Source organism: Pseudonaja textilis, chromosome 18 (assembly GCF_049901715.1).
Source record: "Pseudonaja textilis isolate UNSWEBS1 chromosome 18, rPseTex1.2, whole genome shotgun sequence".
In the NCBI taxonomy this organism is placed as follows: Eukaryota; Metazoa; Chordata; class Lepidosauria; order Squamata; family Elapidae; genus Pseudonaja; species Pseudonaja textilis.
The window spans coordinates 204,600-215,702 of NC_142007.1; the positions used below are offsets into that span (position 1 = coordinate 204,600).

General features: G+C 55.6%; 2 protein-coding genes and 1 non-coding gene across 3 annotated transcripts; 1 reads left to right on the forward strand and 2 right to left on the reverse strand.

Moving 5' to 3' along the window:
- Positions 1 to 5: 5 nt before the first annotated feature.
- Positions 6 to 4,438, forward strand: UBXN10 (UBX domain protein 10). The gene has a single exon (XM_087914951.1). The coding sequence runs from the start codon at positions 6 to 8 to the stop codon at positions 903 to 905; it is 900 nt and encodes a 299-aa protein (XP_087771077.1). The 3' UTR covers positions 906 to 4,438.
- On the reverse strand, positions 4,288 to 10,688 carry LOC113449725 (ATP-dependent RNA helicase DDX19B). Its single transcript, XM_026720845.2, has 12 exons — positions 10,506 to 10,688; positions 9,691 to 9,739; positions 8,625 to 8,678; positions 7,801 to 7,936; positions 7,253 to 7,345; positions 7,053 to 7,155; positions 6,796 to 6,910; positions 6,460 to 6,637; positions 6,025 to 6,262; positions 5,779 to 5,941; positions 5,364 to 5,555; positions 4,288 to 4,839 (listed from the first exon to the last, which is right to left on the reverse strand). Exons 1-12 carry the CDS (start codon positions 10,563 to 10,565, stop codon positions 4,778 to 4,780), a joined length of 1,443 nt encoding a protein of 480 aa, XP_026576630.1. The 5' UTR covers positions 10,566 to 10,688; the 3' UTR covers positions 4,288 to 4,777.
- LOC113449785 (small nucleolar RNA SNORA57) lies at positions 8,379 to 8,518 on the reverse strand. The gene has a single exon (XR_003375862.1). It is a non-coding gene; the product is annotated as a small nucleolar RNA SNORA57 (small nucleolar RNA).
- Positions 10,689 to 11,103: the final 415 nt, after the last annotated feature.

The window sequence follows — 11,103 nt, forward strand, 5'->3', positions numbered from 1 at the left end:
AAGCAATGGCTGCTGCCTCACCTCTGACCATCTCACCCTCTGAACGGAAGGTCCCCTTCGGCATTGCAAAGTCTCCCGGCTGGCCGCCACTCCCCAGCGTCGCCATGCACGTCACCCGGCCAAAATCCGCCAAGGGGCGCACCCGGTCCAGCCTGAGCTATTCCCAGAGCCTGGGGGCCTACTCCTACCAAGTGCCATCGTCCCCCCAGCCAGTCGCCCCCCCTGGGGAGGAAGCAGTCAGTGGCCGGAGGGCAGCCTCCACCCAGCCCATCCCGGCGTTTCCAGCCGAAGTACCGGACCTCCTCCAGCAAGTGCCCACCAGGACCTCGTCTTCCCTCAACAAGTACCGGGTGCTGCCGTCCATCAGCAGGAAGGAACAGAGGACAGGTGCTGCCGAAGTGATGTTTGAGCAGGTGGGTCAGCTCCCAGCCGGTGCCCAGGTGGCGGCAGCAGCCGAGGAAGAACAGGAGCCCCAGGATCCTCCTCTGCCGAAGGGGCCCACCTCTTTCCTGCTGGAGCGCAAGGGGGGAGGCGGAGAGTACCCCCAGGCCCCCTTTGCTCCCTTGGAGAGGCCTCAGCTGAATAAAGAGAGGGAAGGAGGCTCCCCCACCACCACGCTGACCCTCAACCTGGAGGAGCCCTGCGAGGAGCCCCGGCTCCTGCTGGCCGTCCGCTCGCCTTCGGGGGAAAGGTTCGAACGCTACTTCCGGCCCACGGACAACCTGGAGATGGTGGTGGCCGTGGCCGAGCAGAAGAACGCCGCCACCTACCAGCACTGCAGAATTGGGACGGTGGAAGTGCCCCGCAGGACCTTCTCGGACCTCAGCCGCTCTTTGCAGGACTGCGCCATCCACCACAAGTCCCTGCTGTGCATCCTGCTGGACAAGCAGCAGGGGGAGCTCTGAGCAGGAGCGCGGGGGCTCGCATTAACACCCCCGGAAGGAAACCCAGCCCCCTCCCACTCCTGTAGACCCAGCCGCTACCCCTCCCGGGACCCTCACTCACCCAGGTCTCCCTGCTCAGTCCAAAGGGGACTTTGCTTTCAGGTGCCCTTGGTCGCCCCCCCCCTCCCAATTCCACCTGGTGGGCAGGGGTTTTATGCTGGGGGGGGGGAGTTTCTTCCCATCCCTCAATCTTTCCTTCCTTCTCCCTTTCTGATCCTTCCGTCCCTCCCCGATTCAATTTGGTTTGGATCTAGAAGAGGGGTAAGGAGGCTGCTGGCAATCGGCGCAGGGCCAGCAGGGGTTCCCCACACTCTGCCTTTTGCTCCAAATTCTCTCTTAAGCAGGTTTGGTTGAACGGAGAAGGTGCAGATGATCCTTTTTGGGGGTGCAGGGAGAGAGGGGAGTGAAAGCTTTTGGACAAGATACCAAGACTGGCCTCGTCTGAGGGGAGGCCAGAACCCTGAGGCTCTTTCGAGGCTTCTGCTCCATTCTGGGGAGGGGAGGCTGTAGATAAAAGCTCTTGAACTTGCTCGGCCTTCTCAAGGCCTGTTACTGCATTTCTAATCAAATTTCTTTTACAAGATTATGGCACAAATTAAGTCTGGAAGGATCCTGGAAGGAGGGCAGGCTTGCTCTCCACTGTAGATTTGAAATTCAGTGTTGTTTCTGGCGATAAGTTCAGAGCTCTTCGCCGAAACAGCGAAACAGTCATGGAAGTGTGTTTGTGTTTCGCATTGCGGCCTTGAATTCTGCCGGGGGTGGGTGGGGTGGGGGTGGGGGCTTTACCTGAAGGGCTGCTGCTGTGTTTTGAACAAATCAACCTGCTTTGATTAAGAGTGGCCTGTTGGTGTTATCAAAATGCCTTTTTTTCCCTCTTAAAACTGTATTTGAATGTTTTAAAGAAAAAACGTTTCTCTGTCCACAGGCAGAGTTTGAACTCTCGGTATTCTGCACAACGAGACATGCTAACAGAGTGGACAGCTTGCCAAAGAGAGTCCGTCTTCCGAGTGTTGATTTCTTAGCCCAGACAGGCCAAAGGACGCTGGGAGGCAGGAAGGGACTTTCCTAGGGTGTGGAAGCCTTGAGCAGTGGTCATGTCTGGCCACCGTCCAGCTGGCCTGGGGGCTCAATTCAGCAGAGCAGCCCAAGGACCAGCCTGCCGTGGCCAGGGGCTGCTTTCTTCCCCTGGGGTCCCCGGAGAGGGTGGGATGCCCAACATGGAAGGTCAGTGCTGGGAAGCGGGCAGCTTGTCTTGGCCTGGTCTTCTTTGAGCTGTGAGGCTACTTGGCCTCAGTCAAAGTGGGCAGCTGGGAACTGTAGTCTACCTCCTGGTTGGGGGGAGGCGATAGAAACAGCCCCATGCATTTATTTGATTGGGGGGAGGGAGAAGAGAACATTCCCACATGATCAGCTGCTGGTTTTTATACCTTCCACACAGACAGGGTGGAGCAATTTGAAAACTGCCGGGGTGAACTCTTGTGGATTTCCTAGGGAAGAGGGCTGGGGGTGGACCGATTACTGTATGGAAGGGGGAATCATGAATTTTGTGCACTCAGTTGGGGAACTTGGTCACTGTAAACCCACGCAAGGTATTCTACACTCTAAAAACACCAGCACGTGACTTTAACCCTAAATATTTGGGCTTCAGCACTGATGCTTGGTTTTGGTCACCCTTCCAGTTGATGGGAGTGAGCACGGGAAGATGGAGGGCACCAAAAATTAAAAGACTGCATGAAGTGTCTCTCTCTCTCGGCACTCCCAGGTGGAACCCCAATGTGCAACTTGCACCCCTCAGCTCAACCAGGGACCCCCAAGATTCATCCCCAAACTGGCAGAAGGAACACCTAGCAGGCACCAGCTGTGATCATTTTATTTCAATTAAAATGTCATGGCAACAAACTTAGTTTAGTCTTTAAGGAGGGCTGGGCTCTCACCTGAAAATGCCAGGTGAGACCCTCCTCGATTTAAAAATCCCCTCTGGCTTGTCAGGAGTTGGGGAAAGGGCACCTGGAGCCCGCAGAAGACCCACTGCCACAAATCGCGTGGAAGGCAGCCGAGGCCAGGGGTCAAATCTCATGCGGTCTTTATTCTAGCTGAGAGGCTGCCTGTCACTTGGTGTGGCCAGAGCGGATTCAAGGCTCCCTGCCACACACCGCCCATGTCTGCCTGTTATCTCCTGTGGAACAAAAATAAGTATGCCCTAGCATACAAAATCTGTGGACACCTATGGTTTTTTTTTCAACACTCCCCCCCCCCACACACACACAACCCTGTCGACAGAAACCGAAGAGGCTGAGCACAAACACCCTAAAAATTTAGGTACATTTCTAAAGCGAGCAGGGTGCATATATGTCGCATGAAAAGAATCCCCATCTCCGTCCCAGCCCAGGAAAAACGCAGGGATAAAAACTCAGAATCCACAATTAATCGATTTAGAAAAGGGTCCCGTATCAAGCAGGAAGCCCTCTGCCCCCCCCCACCCAAGCATGAATAAAAATACTTTTAATTCTACTGTGCCACAGAGAGAGAGAGAGAGAGAGAGAGAGAGAGAAAGCAACTGGACCCAACCCTCGTGCGCCTGCCACGGTGGAATCGGAGAATCCAAACTGAACTCAGAGGAAAAAGGCCGCATTGGCTGAGCCTCCTTGGCCAGTGAAGCCCCTTCCTGCCTCCCCTGAACCAAACATCACTTGGGCTCACTGCAATTTTAAGCATGATCTCTCCCCAGCCCTACCCGGCTCAAGAAGCCAAATCAGGGACAAATCAATTTGGTTGCAACCAACAACGCACACACACCCCAAAAAATGCAAACCACTGGCCTGATGCCCCATTCATGGTGGGTGGGGAGGCCCTGCTGGGACTTGGGGAAGAAAGACGCAATACTTAGCATGGCTCTGTTAAAGGGGGGTGGGGGTGGGGGGCTTTGAGGTGCACCTGCCCAGAGGTGAGGCTGAAAACCCACCTCCCTGCCTGCGCGCCCACCCTTCCTCTGGAGGCCCCAAAACAGATTTAGCTCAGCATTAACATTCTCACAAATACTTCCCCTACTGAGCTCCTTATTTCTGCTCAACTGTCTTTTTCTGCCTCCCTATCTCCATTTTGGGCTGACGGGCAGGTGAGGTCCTGTGAACCCGCCAAGGTTTTGGCTTCTCTTCCCCACCCCCCCTGAAAAGCCAGCCAATGTCTGGAGACCCCCACCTGGGATTGCAGCTCCCCGAAGTTTATTGGGCAGGAGAAAAAGGGTAAGAATGAAAAGGCAGAGTATCATGCCATCACCTGGAAAAAAAAAAAATCAGAGAAGCAGAATGATTTTCCTCAAGCAAAAATGGCAATCTCTGCCCACTTCACACATACCCAGCATGAAACCTGCCTGGGACGTTTAATCTCTTCTGAAGTGTAAAAAAAAAAAAATTATCACAAGTGATAGATATTTGTCTGTTCAATCTTAGTGCTGTCTCTCTCCACAAAACAGGTATTAAAATACCTTCTAATTATTGGCTATGTGTTTTGGCATCATTCTCATAATTAAAGAGGTTCCCCCACTCTTAAGGCTAAACTAAAAGAAAAAAAAGAAAAAAGTTACTGTAAACATTTCTTCGCGAAACGTGTCTTCCGTGTTCTCCAGTTTGCGCTAATTTGGAAATCAAAGTCCAGCCGCATCGTTGTTGGTTTAAGAGGATGAAGTAACTTCTGCAGCGCTCGTGGTCTTGCGGGAGGGCACCCCACTTCACACGTGGCTGGTGAGATGTGCCAGTCAGGACGGCGTGTCCATTCAGGGTGGGGGAGCCACGGGGAGGAAGCCGGGCACCCACAATCCCCTCGGCTGCCCCCCCTCAGTTAGCAATTTTCTCAATCTCATCCAAGTCATCTGTATCCAATTTATGGATCTTCTTTTCTGCACAGAAGGAAGCAAAAAAAAGCGTTGTCAGAAAAGATTCAGCTGGGAGCCAGTTCGGTTCCCCAGTGGTGTCTGGCCCCCCAAAAGACATTTAAGTTTCTGAAGAAAACTCACAAAGCCCAGCCGGAGAGCCCCGAGTTGCTGATGACCCTTAAAAAGCCCACAAAACCAAATATGTAATATGATTAAATTATAAGATGGATGGATGGATTTAAGACCTATGGACTATGGAGCTGAAGTCCACAAGTCTTAATATTTGGTGGGAGGGGAGGGGGTTGTTTTTTGGAGGAGGTGCCTTTGAATTAACCCCAATTCCTGGCCACCGCCTGGAGAAATCCCGGCCTCCTCCTCCTCAGCTGGAGTGGAGAGAGAGGGGCCGGCCCCACGTCCTCCGGCTGGGCTTGGGGGGGGGCGGGGGGGAGTCCAAGGCAGGATTACACTCCCTTGGCCTGGCCACAGCCCTGGGGCACCAGCAGAGGGGCAGAGCTGAGCCCCCCAGGCGCTTGTAGGGAGAGACTCACTGAAGTGTTCCTGGATGCGGCTGAGGATGTTCATGCTGTGCTTGCTGTCTACCATGTTGACGGCCAGACCTCGCTTGCCGAAGCGCCCTGTGCGGCCGATGCGGTGCAGGTAGGTCTCGTTGTCCGGGTTGCCGTCTTTGTCCACCGGGAGGTCGAAGTTGATGACCACGGAGACTTGCTCCACATCTATGCCTAGAGAGGAAATTTATCATCAAACAGCTGATTGAAAACCTCTTCACCAGTTTAACAGAGACAACCCGATGCTCAACACTGTGGTAACCGCAGCCCTGCTGACTTTTGGAAGTCAACGTCGGCGTGTTCCAACATGGGAGACAGGAGCCCTATTTGCTTGAGAGCAGGGGGCTGGACTAGAAGACCTCCTGGGATCCTTCCGGCCCTGTGATTCTGGACTCACCTCGGGCACAGACGTTGGTGGTGACCAGGACCTTCTCCTTGCCCTCCCTGAAGCGCTCGATCACGGCCGCCCGCTGCTCCACCATCATCTCCCCACTCAGGAGGGCGACCTGGTGGCCTTCTTTGGACAGCTCCCCTGCCAGCCAGCCGGCCGTCTTGCGGGTCTGCAGGAGGGAGGGGTCAGCGAGGGAGGGAGGGAGGGAGGGAAGGGGCTGGGGCTGGGTAGGTCGCCCGGCCCGGCACTCACGTGGCAGAAGATCATGGCCTGGGCAATGGTGATGGCCCCGTAGATGTTGCAGAGGGCTTGGAACTTCTCCTCCCGGCTGCTGCAGAGGACGTAATACTGCTTGATGGTGTCCAGCGTCTCCTCCTCCCTCTTCAGCTTGATGATGTTGGGGTCGGGAACCACCTTCTGGGCAAACTTCCACACCGAGTCCTCGAAGGTGGCCGAGAAGAGCAGCATCTGGCAATCCCGGGGAAGCATCCTGAACGCGGCGGCAAAACAATTTCATGCACGCATGCATCCATAAATACATAAATGATGTCAAAGGAAGCGGGTAAAGGGATTGGACCATCTGGGGACATTCATCTGCCCTCCTGCTGGCTTCCCGGCCAAGTCAGGAAACATTTTCCTTCGTATAGAAATTGTGGCCGCTTAACGGGCAGCCCCTCCGGCCCTCACCTCTGGATGCGGATGCTCTGGTCCTGGTGCCCCTGGGTGGCAATCATGACATCGGCCTCGTCCAGAACAAACACCCGGATCTTTTTCGGGTCAATGAACTTGAGCTTCGAACACCAATCCAGGACGGTGCCCGGCGTGCCGATGACGATCTGTTCGGCAATCTTCTGGCCACGCTCCACTGTGGGGAGGAGGAGGAGGAATGACTGTCCCTGGGAAAGCCGTCCCAACTCTCGCACCACAGGGACCCCACGGGGGGCAGAAACCGGAAAGGTCGCCCAGCCGGGCTCTGCCCTTGCCGGGTGCCAAGAAAAGGAGGGAACCGAGCTGGGCACTCACACTTGTTGCCCCGGACGGCATAGGCCAGCTTCAGCGCAGGGTAGAACCGCCCCATCTGTTCGATGACCTTCCCCGTCTGGAGGGCCAACTCGTACGTGGGGGAAAGGCAGAGGCACTGGAGGGCAGCAGCAGGAAGGAACCGCTCAGAAGTGGAACCAAAGAGACCCCCTGCCCAGGGAGGGGTTTCTCCTCACCCTCAGCAACCCCGGGACCAGACCACCCGCTTGGTCTCAGCCAGGGCTGGTCATGGTGGCTACCTGGGGGTGCCTGTGATCTGGCTCCACCCGGCTGAGCATGGCCAGGACGAAGGCTGCCGTCTTCCCGGTGCCGGACTGGGACTGTGCAATCAGGTTCTGTGGGCTGCAGGCAGGTTGGCCACGTGAGCGCGGGGGTGTGTGTGTCCGTGCCCCCCCCCGTCCCATCTTCCGCCCTCCGTTTGCCCAGGGCCAAGACTTACGGCTCCGCGAGCATCATGGGCAGGGCGTTCTCCTGGATCTTGGAGGGCCTGTTGAACCCCATGGCGTACACCCCCTGCAGCAGCTGGGGCTTCCTGGGCGGGGGGAGCAAAGCGCAGCAGCGTCACTGAGGGAGGCCTCCAAAGGGACTTGGAAGACCAAGAGGGAGTCTGCAATATTGGCCGCTTCCTCCCACTGGTTACTGGGAATCTAGGTTGCGTTTACCGGTTCACATCCTTGATTTCCAACCTTCTTGACGTATTTCCTACACAACAGTTCACTTAGTGACTGTTTGAAGTTACAATGGCACTGACGACGGGTTGAGGCTGTGCTGCCGTTGCTGGGTTTCCAGTTGACCAAGAGCTACTTTGAGCCCAGGCAGCAGGGCAGAAGGCATTGTGCTGGCAGCCAGGAGTCCCCCAAAGAGGCCCGCAGAGCACTAAGGCGGCTTCAGAGCGGCCCCCCTCCCCCACCAAAGCCCCCCTGCTCTGAGCAACGCCTCCCCCTCCCCGAGGGCCCACGGGCTCCCAAACAGCCAAGCGGCACGTACAGGCGCAGTTCTTCGAAGGACCTGACCGAGTAGAGGGGGGAGGTGGGGTCCCTCTGCAGCACCTCCACCTGGTTCGTGTTGTCCACCAAATTGCTCCGGATCAGCTTGTTCAGCAGCGACTGGGCAGCCCGATCCTCTGTGGCCAAATGGGAAAGAGAAGCATGAACTAGAGACCTACGCACCACTTCACAGGGCTTTGCGGGTCACAAATGTCAGCCTCTTGCCCGCAGCCATCCAGGTCCCCGTTTTACCGACCTCGGAAGGCTGAGTCAACCTTCAGCCAGGATTGAACTGCGGGCAGTGGGCAGAGTCCACCTGCCATCCTGCTGTCACTATACTGGTTGTATTCTAACCGCTGCACCCCCAGGGCTCTTTGAGAGACCTTAGCCAATCATGGTGGCTTCTGCCAAGTGCCCTCTTAGCATGGAAAGCAGGTCACTATGAGGCCGAGGAGGAGGAGGAGGAGGGGGGCAATTGCTCTCCGCTTCTGGCGCTTCCTGTCCAAAACTACTGCTTCTTCACCGTCCCCATCTCACATACCAAACCCACCATCCCTAGAGGGTCTCCGGTTGGAGACCGGGTGTCCCAGCACTTGAGGATAGAACCAGCAGATGGCAAGCAGCTGGCACCGAAGACAGAATGCTGAGTGGGCTTGGCTTTACCTCCGGACATTACAGAGCGGGGCACTCGTCTGCCCAGCCCTGCCAAGAAAAGGAGGGTCTTAACTGCCCCCACCACACCCCAAAGAGCCCTTCTTGGAAGGGGAGATGAGGCTTTCCCCCACACAAGGCCAAGTTTCCATGTCCCGAGCCAGTTAAACTTACCCTTTTCCTCCTCTTCTGTCTTCTCTGCATTGTCGCTTGTCTTGACAACGGCACCTGTTGGGACAATTCATCCTTTGTAGCACCATCAAGATGGGTTGGCCTAGAAAGCTGTTCTGTTCCGTTACTCCAGAACAAGCGCCTCTCGTGGACGGCTTTATAGGTTCTCCTGCACAATGTGGAAGGTGGGTGCTTCTCAACCTTGGCAATTTGAAGATGTGTGGACGTCAATTCCCAGGATTCCCCAGCCAGCAGAGCTGGGAGTTGAAGTCCATACTTCCTGCCCTAGGTGATGGGGACACCTCCTAACTCGACAGTCCTACGATAACAACCCTTCATGCCCCATAAACCACCAGCAGCTGAATTATCGAGTTACAATTCCCCGCTGTTGATGGAGCCACAATTCTTAATACAGGCAGTCCTTGACTTATGACTACAATTGAGCCCAAAATTTAAGTGAGACAGTTGTTAGTGGAATTCTGCCCTGTTTTATGACCCTTCTTGCCAACATTAAGTGAATCCCTGCAGTTATTAAGCCAGTAACACAATTGTGAAGTGAATCTGGCTTCACCACCGGTTTTGCTTGTCCGAAGGTCACAAAAGAGGGATCACATGATCCTGGGACTATCATAAATAGGAGCCAGTTGTCAAGTGCCCAAATTTTGATCATGTGACCTCCAGAATGCTGTAATGTTTGCAAGTGTGTCCTAAGTCACTTTTTTCAGTGCTGTTGTAACTTTGAATGGTCACTAAATGAACTGTTGTAAGTCAAGGACCACCTATATATGTTTGCCAGTGAAGCTTGCAGATTTATTGCCCCCGAGCAAAGCTCTGATTGACTCAACCTTATGCCTAAAGTATATTCCTTGGTGCTTAGAAGAGCCTTAGGCTCCGTTCCAACAGGTTGGCCTCCTAGGAATGAGGATGTAATTGTACTAGTAAAAGCAGGAGGAAAATTGTCTGTGCGTGTGGGCGCAACTGGCAAGAACAAAGAGCAGGAAAAAGACTCAGAGGTGTGTGTGACCGTTACGGGAAACGGATCAGCCTCGGGCACCAGGGCTACACCCACCGTTGGCGTCTGGTTTGAGGTTCTCCTCCTTCAGGTGCAAGTTGCTCAGCTGCAAGGAAGAAAAGAAGACACCGCTGATAAGAACTACCGCTTCCTTCCCGCATCGGTTCTCCTGAAAGGGAAGGGTGAGCTATCACTGTGTCCCACATTGCCAGGCTGGCTAGGGGATTCTGGGAGTTGAAGTTGCCATGTTTGAGAAGCCCAGCAATGAGCTTCCCTTTCTTGAAAGGAGAAAGTGACATGGGGGGTCTGCTGGTCATGGCAGCCACGGGGATTCCGCCTGACCTGAGGCACAAAAGGCACCTCAGTTGGGGCTGCTGGGGAAGAAGCCACTTTATGGCCTGCGGAGTTCTCTGAGCTCCTTCCAAAGTCCCTTAAGTGGTGACACCAATGGCAGAGAGGAGGAGATGGAGACCTTCGTGGACAGCCCTTATTACCAAGAGGAGAGAAAGAGCTGAAGCCCAACTGACAGAACACTCAACTGTTCACATTGTGCATATCAATCATTCTGTTGTTTGGGCGTGTGTGTGTGTGTGTGTGAACATGTATGGATACATACCCTTCAAAATCACGTCACTAAAATCACTTAGTACAAAATTCCCCTCCGCCACGCAGGGCTACACCCACAACTTCACACAGCCGCCCAGGTGTGTTTGTGGGTTTTCAGGGTTTTCTGCGATGGGGGGGGTCCTGGTGCGTGAGCCCCCCCCCTCAGCGGGGAACTGTCTGAGCGGCCAACCACCCGCAGGGAGACCCGATCCCACGTGCACACGCGTGTCTCGGCCCACCCGGCCCTTCCGCTGAGCTTTCCTCACCGAGGCCGCGGCGGCCGCCTCCTGCTCGTCCACCGCCAGCGCCCACGAGTCAGTCGCCATCCTCTCCCCGGAGACGGACAGCCCGCTCGCTCTCACGGTCCAGCCCCAGGGAGGCCGCAGGCTCTGCGCAGGCGCCGAAGGAAATGGGGAAGGCGCTCCGCGTGCACCGCAGAAATGATTCCGGGAGGGACGCGGTGGCAGCACGACGGACGTTCCGGAAACGGCTAGATCCGCCCCGCCCCCGCCCCCTTTTCCTTTTTTCTTCTTCTCTTCCTTGTTTCGAACGTTCCGTTGGTGGGGCGTGCGCGCATGCGCGATTCCCGCAAAATCCAATGCCTTGTGAAATGTAAACCTATTTCTGCCTTTTTCTCTATGCGCTGCCCGCCGTTGCAATGCCCCGCCCGCCTGCAAGGCTCCTTTGCAAGGGAGGCCCGGGGCCCCTGCTGGCTGCAGCTGACCCCGCGACGCCCCCCCCCCCGCACCCGCGGGTCTATGTTGGCTATGGGGGGGACACAGAGACCAGGGCTGCCCCCTTGCAAGCCACCACCAGATGGGCAGACTTGAACTCAGGACACCCGAGGGGTGGGCAGGCTGGAAT

Bases quoted from the DNA above. Each gene is read 5' to 3' on its own strand.
- UBXN10 (XM_087914951.1), top strand. From the start codon at position 6: ATGGCTGCTGCCTCACCTCTGACCATCTCACCCTCTGAACGGAAGGTC.
- LOC113449725 (XM_026720845.2), bottom strand. From the start codon at position 10,565: ATGGCGACTGACTCGTGGGCGCTGGCGGTGGACGAGCAGGAGGCGGCC. The intron at 6,911-7,052 runs GTAGCCACCATG...GCTGCCCTCCAG, and splicing joins CAGATCACAGGCACCCCCAG to TGCCTCTGCCTTTCCCCCAC. The intron at 4,840-5,363 runs GTGAGTCTCTCC...CCTTCTGTGCAG, and splicing joins CCGCATCCAGGAACACTTCA to AAAAGAAGATCCATAAATTG.